General features: G+C 49.0%; 1 protein-coding gene across 1 annotated transcript in view; it reads right to left on the reverse strand.

The window, feature by feature from the left end:
• Positions 1-2401: 2401 nt before the first annotated feature.
• Positions 2402-12718, reverse strand: part of FRMPD1 (FERM and PDZ domain containing 1) — a 109059-nt gene continuing 98742 nt past the window's right edge. The window contains 5 exon segments of the mRNA XM_070375627.1: positions 2402-2701; positions 2704-4908; positions 7620-8426; positions 10560-10707; positions 11536-11718. Of these exon segments, the coding sequence (XP_070231728.1) occupies positions 2526-2701; positions 2704-4908; positions 7620-8426; positions 10560-10707; positions 11536-11718 (3519 nt within the window). The 3' untranslated portion in view covers positions 2402-2525.

Raw genomic sequence — 12718 nt, forward strand, 5'->3', positions numbered from 1 at the left:
ATCTTCCTAAGACCTTGCACAGTCTGGTTCCTGGATGCCCCTCCAACTTTATCTTTCACTCTTCTTCCAGCCTGCTGTGTTCCAGTCACATCCATCTTGAAATGATTAAAACACACAAAATGTTTCAATGATTTAAACAGTACTTTGCAAGTACTGTTCCCTTTTCTCTCACTTTTTAAATGCCTGGCTCCTTCTTACCCTTTCGGTTTCAGCTTAATCCTTCCCTCCTCAGAGAGACCTTTACTGATCCCTGCTAGGGAAGATAGGCTCATCCCAGCCGCATCTTGACACTCTTCATTTTGTTTATTTCACCTTCACCTATCATAAGTCTTTTTTCTGTCTTCCCTGATAATACATCTATCATGTAAATGATTATATTCCCAGTGGCACTGCACAGTGAATATTCGTCAACAGGATAAACAAATGAGTGATTTTTCACCTTTCCTGAGAATAACTTACCTTTCTATCTACTAAACCCAGGACCTGACACAGAGTAGCTGCTCAACAAATACTTCTTGACATACTGGTTCTATAATTAATGCTGCCGCCTACAGGAAGCGTTCCCTGATCACCAGGATTCAAGACCTGATTGCATTGAAGTCCTGAGCTCCTTCCCTAAGCTTGTGAATACATGGATTGTGTTCACATAAATTGGTCATGTAGCTCTTCATAGATGTCTGCTTGTGAAAGTATTCAAGTCCTGTTTAACATTATAACAATTTTTATTATTTCGATGTCCTGTTGTTCCTCCCTTTCATGGTCATGAAACCACTTCAAATCTGTTCTCAAGAGCCTTATTTAAATTTTGTTCAAAGTATTCTGTGAAAAGAAACAGGCCTCTAAGAAAATAAATCTTGTCCTGGCACAAGTACTGATTAACTGGTTTCTAGTTAACAAGTAACTGATAACAGGTGATGGGAAGATTCTCCTCCCTTCTCCCCCAATACTGCTTTCCTTCTGATTGGCAAGAGCTTGGGTATGTCACTTAACACCCCCACCTTTGCTCTGCTTTTGCTGGGTGAAGGAGAGGAATTAGGAAGCCTCAGAGGAGAGGGCACACTGAGCTCAAAACTAATCAGGAGCCCCACAGGGGTTTGAATAAACTCTGATAGCCCAAAGTCAGTGTCTAAATTATCTTTGGCCTGGACAGAGAAGTCGAGGGGAAAGGTATCCAAAGGGTATCTAGAAATCAGTTTTCCTGGAAACAAAATGCAGGAAAGGATTTCAGATGGGGAGAAGCATCCATAAACTTTGGGGATGATTACTAACTTTTACTGACCATTTACTAGTTTTTACCACGCAAAGTAGGCACTATTAATATCTCCGATATTCAGAATAGAAAACCAAAGCGCTGATAAGTTAGGTAGCCATGTCGAATCAAGGTCCCACCAAGATTAACAGGGATTAACTGGCTCAACTGGAATTAGTGAGAAAGGTACGGGATATATTTCTTTTGCTGTAATATTAGTCTTTAAAAGGCAAATCTAGATTCAGGATTTTAATATTTGCCTTTTTAGCTATTTAAAATGAATAGAAGTGACCTAAGTGAAGTGAAAGTCGCTCAGTCGTGTCTGACTCTTTGCAACCCTATGGACCATACAGTCTATGGAATTCTCCAGGCCATAATGGAGTAGACAGCCTTTTCCTTCTCCAGGGGATCTTCCCAACCCAGGGATCAAATCCAGGTCTCCTGCATTGCAGGCAGATTCTTTACCAGCTGCGCCACAAGGGAAACCCAAGAATACTGGAGTGGGTAGCCTGTCCCTTTTCCAGCAGATCTTCCTGATCCAGGCATTGCAGGCTGATTCTTTACCAACTGAGCTATCCGGGAAGCCCTAAATCGGATAGAGGGTACAGTCAATTTCAGGTCAAGCACAGAGCACTCCTGGCTGTGGGGGCCATGTAACCAAGGTGCTTACTGCCACCTAGTGGCAACCTATGCTCATTGCAGTGAGGCCACCAAGAATACCGGCCTCCAGGTAGAGGTGCTGCCAACCCTAACTTGTGAAGGTAGAATCTATCAGATATCACAGGTATTCACTCCTATTTGCAGAGGTTACTGCCAAATAAGTGTGCTGGGAGAGGTTAAAATGATTTTTCAGCGACTCCACCTTCCTCCCCTATCCCTGCCTTCTTGGGACAGAATGTGACTTCTTGCTTCCACACTCACAGAGTATGCTCCTCCTAGGGTACACACATTACTGATGGCAATCTGCTTCTCTGTACCCACCCAGAGGGGCTGTGAGCATCCTGGCCAGGGGCAGGGACTTGTCTTACTCATCTTTATGAATAAGATCCTAGTACATGCCCTGACTAGAGGAGGTATCCAGTGAATGTTTGTTGAATGAATAAGAGTGAATGCTTTTGACCCAAACTTGTCATCACTTTGTAGAATTCAGGCAAAGATTAAGCAGTAGTTTATTTGAATACTTTAAATAGTAAACATTTGAGAGGGGTGGGTAGAAGAATGGTAGACACCACTCGGGGAAGTCAGGGCAGAGCAGGGGGCCAGGCGACTGGCCTGCTCACAGGGCAGTGGAGGCCCGGAACTTCTGGGTCAAACAGAACACGGAGGCCGTGAGGGCCGTGCACTGACGGGCCAAGAGTTTCACGCTCAGGTCATGGTAGCCTCTCTCACAGGTCAGCTTAGCAGCCTCCACAAACTGATGGTAGGTGTACACCACATCCCTCAGGTTCCCGCTGCCTCCCTGTGGCGGGTGGAGCAGTGGCTGCAGTCTGTGAACTGGAAGCACAGGCCGGCCAGCTGGACCAGGTGCTGGAAGGTGTCCCGCACAGCACTCTGCATCTCCTCCGGGGTCTGGTCCATTCTGATCACGTGCTGACAGCTCGACAGGAGCTTTTGGGAGCCCATGCAGAGGCGGCTCCGGCTTTCAGAAAAGTGCCAGGTGCACTTCTCGGGGGGGTGTTTATTCCCATTCCCCCAGGAAGCTTCTAAAATGTCCTGTAATTCCAGCAAGCTCTCCATGAGTTGGATGAAGCCCTCAGGGATGCTGGCAGGGGCAGCTTTCAGCTGTCTTAGAGCCCTGGAGCAGTACTCCGGCCAGATGTGGCTGTTCCTCGATGGGAGCTCAGCACTGCAGCTGTGGGCCCGGGCAGGCCTCCAGGGCAGAGCCAGCCGACTTCCTGAAGAGGGCGGTGAGGTGAGGGGGGCTGTAGGACATGCTTCCAAGTCTCTGTCTTCCTCCTCTGTCTCTGGCTGCAGGCCAGGGAAGCACGTGGCATAGGAGAACTGGCAGCTGCACTGCTCCATGCCCATCCTGGGGGCCACGGTCTCATTCACACCTGCAAACCCCAAAGATGGGGCTGTCCTGAGACTGTCAGAACCTTTAGGATAGCTCTCTGGGGCAAAGCACAGAAGAGACTTCTCAGCAGGAAGGCAGATGCTAGGCCTTTTGCCTTCACTTTCTGGCACCGGAAAATGGTTTGAACCTTCTAAGTGGGGCTCCTCTTGGGGACACGGTAGTGGCTCCGGCAGAGCAGGCCCTGGATTCAAAGAGACGTGCTGGGGAATGTCCCTAGGGGTGGTGTCTTCCCCTGTCACATGATTAGATGGCTCTGCCTTGACCTCCTCTAGAGAGAAGGCTGATGAAATGGTCTGGTCCCTAAGCAAGAAATCTGAATTAAAATCCAACTCTGCTGATAGTTTTTGTTCTTGGGCCTGGCAGGCTTGACCTGGGATTTCTCTGCTTTGTCCTTGGGGTTCTGTAGGGGAATTTGCTGGGGTCTGCTCAGTCCCTGTAACAGGAGTCTCCAAGAAGAGGGAGGCTACCATGCCACCAGCTGGAGCACTGACACCAGTAGTCTGTGGAAGAACATCCAACCCATCAACTTTGGGGTCACCTGGATCCTTCCCAGACTCATCATGAAATAAGCTGGTGTCATTTTTGTTTGTAACTTCTCTACCATGTTCCAGAGATAGTTGTCCTTGTTGCTCCTCCTTTGCAGGGAAAGAAGCCATCGTCTCTTCCGAATTTATTCCACAGTCATCACTTTTAGGTCTGTCTTGAGAAGACAACAAAGGCTCTGTGTCCTGGGGGGCAGTTTCTGGCATAGGATTTATAAACAGAGATCCCAATCCTGTTTCCAACTGAACTCCTCCCAGCTCCAGTGTGTCTCCTTGAGCAATAGTATGTGGCCCTGGGCTGACGGTCAGGCAGACTCTGTCTGGGTTCACATCAGCACTGGAGAGGGACAAGGTGCTGTTCCCAAGCTCCATGGTGAGTTCTTGGGGGGCACTGCCATTCAAGTCTTGAAATGGAGATAAGGTCTGGGGAGGCCCTGCCTGAGCAGTATCTGGGCCAGATGAGCCTGGGTTGAGACCGTGAGGGGTGTTTGCTGGGGAACTGGCGACACTGGAGGTCAGAGGGGCAATCCCAGAATTCTCTTTATGGTTAGGGTCAATCCGGAGGCGAATGGCAGAAATAGATGACACTCGAGAGTCGATGACAGATTTGGTTTCCATGGTCTCTGGCTCCATCTCCATGGCCCGGGAGGCTGGGTTTTTGCTCTTGGTCTCCCTCAGGGGAGTCAGCAGCCCCAGGGCCTTGGTCTCCAGGACGCCAGGCTCACCCTGCACGTCTTGCAGCGAGGACACGGTTGGGGAGGGCGCACCGAGGGCCAGGTAGGGCTCCCGGTTGTAGTAGCACACGTCGTCCACACTCTCCAGGGAAGCTGATGCCACCAGGGGGAAGGAGACCTGACAGGTGTGGTCGGTCTGCAGGAAAGACCTTCTTTTCCTCAGGGTCTTGGCATACTTCTTCACCCCTCCCCTTCTGTTTGGCTCTCTTCCATCTGGCCCAGGATTCAGGCTGACCTCAGGGCTGCAGGGGCTGGCCTCATTCTGTGATCCCATGGCACTGGTTTCTACAGCAGAAGCAGCTCTGAGCCCTGAGAAACAAGAAAGGAAAAAGAAGATGAAAAGCAGAATAACAAAGAGACGTGTAGATCTTGGGCTCAGGATGCAGGATGGCCTGGGTTTGAATCCTGCCTGGGCCGTGTAACCTGGGGCATGTTAAACCTTGAGCTCCTCAGTTTCCTCTTCTGAAAGACGGGGATGGGCACTGTGGTAGATGTGTTTTGATTCCGGGTTGCCCAACATCCATTGCCTTGTCTTTTGGTCAACTTCCTTTCAGGAGATGACATCTCTCCAACAATTATAGGCTGCTGAAACTATTAATGAAAGAGCCCTATCCATATCAGCCAAGTGGTCAGAGGTATGAGCTAGAAAGTCAGTCACAAAATTTCCTAAAATTTCAAACTCAAACACATTGATAGAAAAAAAAAAAAAAACCAGTACAACTCATTCTTTGCAGCCACGGAATCCTAACAGTACAATGAGGAATCCTGCTGCCTAGCCTCCTGGTCTGGTATCTCTGCCTATGTCAGAATCAGGGCTTCACCTCTGCTGGCAATTCTCTAAGCTATCTGACATCCTTCCAACACTATTTCACTTTCTCTCATTAACCCAAGTCAGGCAGTACCAGTACACTGCCATGCTGGATAGATGACTTAGTACATATCAGGCTCCTAGCACAAGCCTATGCCTAGTGGGTGGTCACTAAAGGAAGCCTGTGCCATTACTGTTACAATCATCACCACAGGGTGAGCATTCTGAAGGAGCTTTCTTTTGACAAAAAGTGACTGCAACTCTCAGTCGCGGGCAGGAGGGATCTTGTGCATACCAAGAAGGATCATTCTGAAAGGAGAAACACTTCTATGAAGAAGTCCTGGGAATCAGCCAGAAGGAATTAGGATCACAGGCTAATGCCTGAGAATCAGAGGGCTCTTATACTTGGACCGTTTTTTTCCAACCTGGCTGAACCTTATTAAAAGCCTCATCAAATCCTATGCTGCTCCTCACACCTCCTAAAGCAGAATCTTTGAGGCTGGGTCTAGGAATTTATAGTATTTGACTCAGGCCCCTTGGGTGATTTTGATGCCCAGACACCTTTTGAAGTTGCTGCTCTGCTCTAGGCCCCTTCAGCCACTGGCCAAGGGTGTTTCTGAAGCTTAAAAAAGGGAGAGGCTCTCACAGTGAGTCAGCGGCCCAAGCAGACCCTGGGCCCCTGAGTCCCAGGTCTGGGCTGCCTCCCCAGCACCTCACTGGCTCTCCATGAAAGAGGAAGTGTCCAATGCGGACCTTATCTCCCTGACTGGACTCCCACAAAGGAAGGCCTTGAGTGATGGTCTGTTTCACCTCCATCATGTCTCCAGCACAATGGCTGGCCCAGCGGGACAAGACTGGAGGCATGGATGGCAGCTGACTGTGTTCTCTGGGGAGCAGTGTGCAACCCGGCCATGGGTTTCTACTAATCAGTTCATGAAATCAGGGTAGGTGGTGGAAAGGGCATTCATTCATCCATCTAGCAGCAACTGCCAGGAATTCTGTGGCAGGACACAGAGGTGAGTGTCAAATGCACCGTTCCCACATCACAGAAGCTTTTGCTTTAGTGAAGGAGAGAAATATCCATACAAAAAATCACACAAATAAATATGCAGCTACAGGCAGGAAGCACCCAAGGTGTGTGATGGGGGTGGGGAGACCTCGTCCTGGCAGTCTGGTTAATATTCCCAGAGGAAGCGAATGTCCAGGTGGGGCCTGAGAGATAGAAGGGCAGCAGCAGCCAAAGGTGAGGGTAAGGAGTGTTTCAGGTAGACGGAGCGGCATGTGCAAAGGCTGGAGGCAGGAAAGAACCGGGCACTTTTAAAAATGCCAAGGAGGTCTGTGTGGCAGGAATGCAGGAAGAGGGCTCAGGGGGAAGGAGAGAGACACACCGAGGCCATGTCACAGAGGGCCTCGAGAAACCTCACAGGGCTGCTAAGGAGTTGGCCTTTCTCCCACAAGCAATGGGAACCCACTGGAGGACAGGGAGCAACAGGAAAGGGCTGGGACACAGAAGAGGGCTCACAGCTTCCCCCGCTCTTAGTAGGTCACTCTTAATGTCTGGGTGCCATTTTCCAATTTTTTTTTTTCCTTCAGAGTGCAGTGAGAGAGAGGGAGAGAGAGTGTATGTTTGAGTGTGAGTGTGAGTGTGTGTGTGTGTATGTAAATGTTCTGCAAGGACCTCAGGTCAGCTTAGGAAGTCATTCTATGAGTAAAGACACCCCACACTCTTTGTGGAGGAAAGAATGAGGAATCTGATCTTCCCACCTATGTCTGAGTCCCTTAAGGACCACCAGTGGCCTGCCAGTTAGGTTCTTTTTGTTTTAAGGCCTCATTTAAAGCTTCCAGGTCAACAATAGCACAGCTGCTTCCCTCTACTGGGTGCTCATATCAAACCTTTTCTTTCTCTGTGAATTTCGTCCATCTCACAAGGCCTGGCCCATTTGCTGCCTCTTCTGGGAAGCTTTCCCTGATTCCCACTGTAGAATTAATGCCACCCATCTCTGCCTGTCCACAGTTCTCTGAACCTCCCCTGTAGCCCTTGCTTGAAGTTGGGATGCCCACAACGTGGTCCACTGAGCCCAGGGAGCCCACCTCAAAAGAGAATGAGCACCCATGCTTCACACAAATGTTTTCCCCTCAGGCTTGCACACTGCCCTCCCTGGGGACTGAGGAGCTGCCTGCACGATCCACAGACCTGCCAGGGAGGGCTCACCTGAGAGGGCCTCTGGGGGTGTGAGCTTGTCAGCTGCATCATAGTATTCCTCATCGGAACTGCCATCCTCCAAGGCCAGTGGCAGGCCTGGGGCCAGGGCTTGCAGCACGGAGCTGGACGGGGCCTCAGACCCTCCCCGCTGGCCCAGGGCTGCCGTGCCCCCACCCTGCCGGGTAGCTGTGCTATCAGAGCTGTTGCTCAGGTGGCTGGCGGGGGAGACGTTGGTGCACAAGCTGTAGTAGTCAATCCGGCTGCCCTCATACAGCCTGGGGTCCAGCCTGAGCGCATTCAGTTCCGGCCCCCAACTGAAGGCCTCAGGAGCAGGACTCTCAGAAAACTCTGTCTTCTGGCTCTGAGGGTTGGCTCTCTGGGCCAGGTCCAGGAGACAGAGGAAGCCACCGGTTTCAACCCTGCTTCTCTCCTCCTGGCTGTCTGAATCAAGACTCTCCGGGAAGCCAGGCAAGCCCAGGTGGAAGAAGCCGGACCTGCTGGAAGAGCAGGCATCCAGGTCATCCTCCTCCAGAGCGTCCATGGACTCACTGGAGCCGCTGGTCCTGCAGCCTCGGCTCTCGGTGTTGGCCGAGTCAGATGCCTCAGATTCGGCACTGTCTGTTGTGCTGCTGGCCCCGCAAGTGCTTGGGCCTTTCCCAGCCACTGCAGGCGTGGAGCTGTCCCCAGGAGGCTGCTCTTCTTCTGTAAGTGGTCTGCAGGGGCCCAGCTTCGGCAGGCATCTGTCAGAGAAGGGCTCCGGCACGCAGTCCACTTCGGATGACTCCTCGGAGTCACTGCAGGCCCTGGACTCGTAGCCTGACACAAGAGTTATGTGACAGGATTAGGGGACTGGCAGATGCTCACATGTCCACCCGCCCCCACTTTGCCTGCCCTCTTACTTTGCAGATGAGAGAACAGAGGTCCAGCAGGATGACAGGCCTGGACCATGCTACACTGACTGACACGGGATCCACAGGACTCCAAATTTCCACGTTCTCTACACAACTGTCAAGTCTCCTTCCCCACATCTATAAGCCACCTAAAGGAGACAGGATTACCTCCACCTCCAAGGAGATCTATCTGTTTATGGAAACAGCCGGGTATTTAGGTGGTTTGCTACAGCTCTCCTAAAAATCTCAGCTCTGTCCTGACTGGGTATCAAAATCAGACAGGGAATCATATTTAAAAAACAACAATAACATATCCTTGGACCTCATCCTGATGTATTGAGTCTAATAGCTAGGGAGTGGAGCCTGAGAATCTGTATTTTTACTAACTTTATGGGGGTCCTGAGGCTGCTAGGCTGGCATCATTCTGAAGCCTGGCCTAGCGACCCACTGGTGCTACAGAGCTTTTAGAAAAGTGAAAAGTGACCCACTGCTGGTACTTGGAAGGATTCATGGTGAGAGGGTTGGGGGGCATTGAGCCAGGTCTCAAACTGCTCTTGCACCATAAACCTCCAGGTGCAATCTGTTTTCAACTTCTCTCTGGGGACTTCCCTGGTGGTCCAGTGGTTAGTGCTCCATGCTTCCCCTGCAGGGGGGAAGGGTTTGACCCCTAGTCAGGGAACTAAGATACTGTATGCCATACACCACAGCCAAAAAAAAAAAAACAACCAAACAAACAAACCCACTTCTCTCTGATCACATCACATTGTATTTAAACCTCTGATGGTTTCTCTTGCCTAAAGGGAAGAACCTAAGCTCTCCTACTGAGGTTGGGGGCTCTCACAGGGTGACCCTCAGCAGCCTGGTCCCCCTCTCACAGTGCAGGTCCCACCCTTCCTCAGCAGCCTGCTCGCTCACTGCAGCCTTCCCCAGGCTCTAGCTACTACAGAGAGCTTTTCAGCCTTCATGCCTCCATTGTGTCCCTCTGCTTCAAAGGATCACTCTTCCCCTCTTTGCCTGGGTAACTTCATCATGTTCGTCATAACCTATTACAAACAGGCTGAAGTAGGCCTCCTGTGACCACCTCACCAGGCCTCCACAACAGCATGGCTCCATGGGGTGCCGTCTCAGAGGCATCATCCCTTGTTAATAAGCTGTGTTAAAGACAGAGGGAACAAGTACAGGAAATGCTTCACTTCTGAATTCTTAGTTTCCTATTAGCCAATCTCTGAGATTACTTATGCTTGTCTTATCCACATGGAGGAAATGCCATACGATGGTGTGCTACTGAGCACCTCTCCCCACCTCCATGTCCAGTGACAGCATGTCAGGGGCTTGAAATTTTATCTTTGACAGTAAAACAAGATGTCACTTATTTGTTTAGAAAGTATAGCTGACACGGTGGGAGTGTTTATGCCACTGCCAATGTTTAGGCAATTGCTTCAAATCAGGGTTCTGTTTCATTTTGTTTCTTCCCCTGCAGAGACAGTTGTTAAACATTTATCAGCAAACCGCTGGGAAGAATGCTGCGTCAATAGTGCGGAGGCAAAAGCCTGGTGGAAACTGGGAAAATGTTCACCTAATGTGGCCTCCCCTACTTCATTCCTTATGTCATATGATTTTTAGCTTCTATCTCCATGTACCCTGTTCTTATAAACATGTAAGGCAGAGAATTTTTATTATAATTCAAGAGAAGCAAAAGAGGCATGAGATGAGAAGCTAGGTCAGCTATACTTTCTAAACAAATAAGTGACATCTTGTTTTACTGTCAAAGATAAAATACTGTGGATCTTGGAGATGATTTTAGGTAATACTACAGGGAATCAGAGACCTTCCACAGCCTTGCTTGGCTTTATGGGACTCTCAGGTACAAAGAAATCCTCTCTATTTAGGATTTTGGAAAGATCAGCTGTTTACCAAGAAATGAATGGAGAAACAGCTCTCACCCTCTTGAGTGGAAGCCTCCGCTCCACTCAATGCACCATCCCCTTTTAGGCTACCTTGACCCTACAAGGCAGCGAAGTGGGCCTGTCCTTCCTGGGTCCAAGCCTCAGCACCTCACCTTCTTCAGCAGACACCCGGTGCACCTGCTGTTTGTTTCCAGGCCAGAGGAAAATGGAGGTCACTGGGTCGACAAACAGCCTGTAGTACCCAGCAATCAGGCAGGCTAGGTCTTTCGCACTGTTGGATTCCAGCAGCAAAGTCAGAACCTTTGAAGGTAAAGAGGCTCTTAAGCGTATAAAGGGCTAAGGCTGGCAACAAGGGACACAACGTCTGAAGGCTGGCAGCAAGCAATAGAAAGGGCAATCAGGCCATGTGAGGCCCATGAGAGATTTCAGGTAAATCCAGCCACGGTCCATAGACAGGCCCCCTGGTGTCCTGACAATATACCTGTCCTCACCTACAAGATTTGAAATGAGTATGCACACACACAGCCACACAAGCACTCACACATGTGGTAGGTTCCTCCCAACCAGTCTCCACAGTGACTATCCTTCTATCCCAACCACCCCACCCTGCTCATTCATGCTATGGGACCTCTTCAAGACCTGACCTAGAGAAGAAAAAGGAGCAGGATCGAGTAGAGAAGGAAGGAGAGGGGGATAAGAAGAATGAAGCACCAGTCCTGTGCATGTTGGGATTAAGTCAAAGGAAGCAGGATAAATGTAGGACCTTCCAGAGAGGTACAGGAAGTACCCTATACCACTGATCTATTTTAATTGCCATCACCCAAAATCTTGGGCAGCCATTCTGGTCTAATGTATGTGATAATACCCTCTGGTGCTCCCATCTAGGTTGCTGAACCTGTCAGGAAAGTACACGGTCAAGCTCAGTTTACAGGAAAAAACCTTTTAGGACTTGCCTGGGAAAATGTACCCTGTTCATTGCTTTCCCTTTGATGGGACAGGATGGACAATTCCATCTCTTAAGAAAATGTTGAACATGAGACTCTGTTAATATCCAAACTCACATAAACTACACTCAAGTAATTTAGCCCCAGATTCCAGAAGCTGGATTAAAAATTTCTTCCCCTTTACCTTGACATCCTGAAGATACACTTTGACCATGCTCACTTTCTCAGACTCTTCTGTCAGCTCTACACGGCTGATGTTGGCAAACTCTGCCAACGTGGACATGATGTTGAGTTTGCTATTGATAATTTGGCTAATGCCATACTTGGCTCCAACCAGAAGGGCAATGTAGGATTCTCTGTCCTGTAACTGCAGAGGGCAGGAAGGGGAATTAGTTTCCATTCACAAGCTAGGGAAAATACATTATACACGTAGGACATGATACCTCTTTCTGCAAACCCCTAACCACCACTCCTCTAGATGACCAAGTTAGGTGACAGCCTAACCTGGGCCCCATCTACAGATAAACTCAGTATTAATTTATCTCCCATAATACTCTTCACAGTAGAGGATCAAACCACGGGACTTTTACCTGTTCCATAAACACAACCATATACTTGCACACCTATATGCCTAAATTCACATTGTGCCTTCCACTTGGGATCCCTTGTTATCATTACCTATCGAAAACCCACCCTTTTTTAGAACCTTCCATCAAAACCTACTGCCCATTGAAAACGCCACCTGATTTGCTCCTCAAACCATAACAGTCCTTTTCTATGTTGATTCCACACCACGTCCTCTGTCCTTCTTGGACAGCACGGGACTGTCTAGGACTAGGATTTCTAGGACTTCTAAGCTCAGACTTCTTACTGTTATTATTTGTATTTGAGTTGCATATTCCATTAAGGTCCCTGACAACAGAGTCTGTGTATGCCTACATCTGTACCTCCAGTGACCAGCAAGCGCCCTGAGCCAGTTCAGTGTAGTTGGTTTCTTCTCCCACTCCCAGGTCTTTCCTTAGACATGAAAGGTAAAGCGGAGTTGGAGACAGGAACCGGACAGCTGGCAGAGGGCAGGATTAGCCCTAGAGAAAAGTGGGTAGTTTTTCTTGTACCTTCAAGTTTCCTTTCTGTGATCTAGTGTCTTCTCCACCATTTAGTCCACTACTTGTACAAAGACTCGACCAATTTTTCTCTTCCCCAAACAATCAGATGCTCTTCCTTTCTTTGAAAACATCAATTCTCTTTTTCCATCTACACTGTTAGGTCAGCAGCCTAATTAAATTAACCCATCACTGTAAATGACTAAGAAGCACACTAAATCCACTGAAAGGAGCTTTGCTATTATTATTTTTTTTTAATCTCTA

Source organism: Bos mutus, chromosome 8, assembly GCF_027580195.1.
Source record: "Bos mutus isolate GX-2022 chromosome 8, NWIPB_WYAK_1.1, whole genome shotgun sequence".
Classification (NCBI taxonomy): Eukaryota; Metazoa; Chordata; class Mammalia; order Artiodactyla; family Bovidae; genus Bos; species Bos mutus.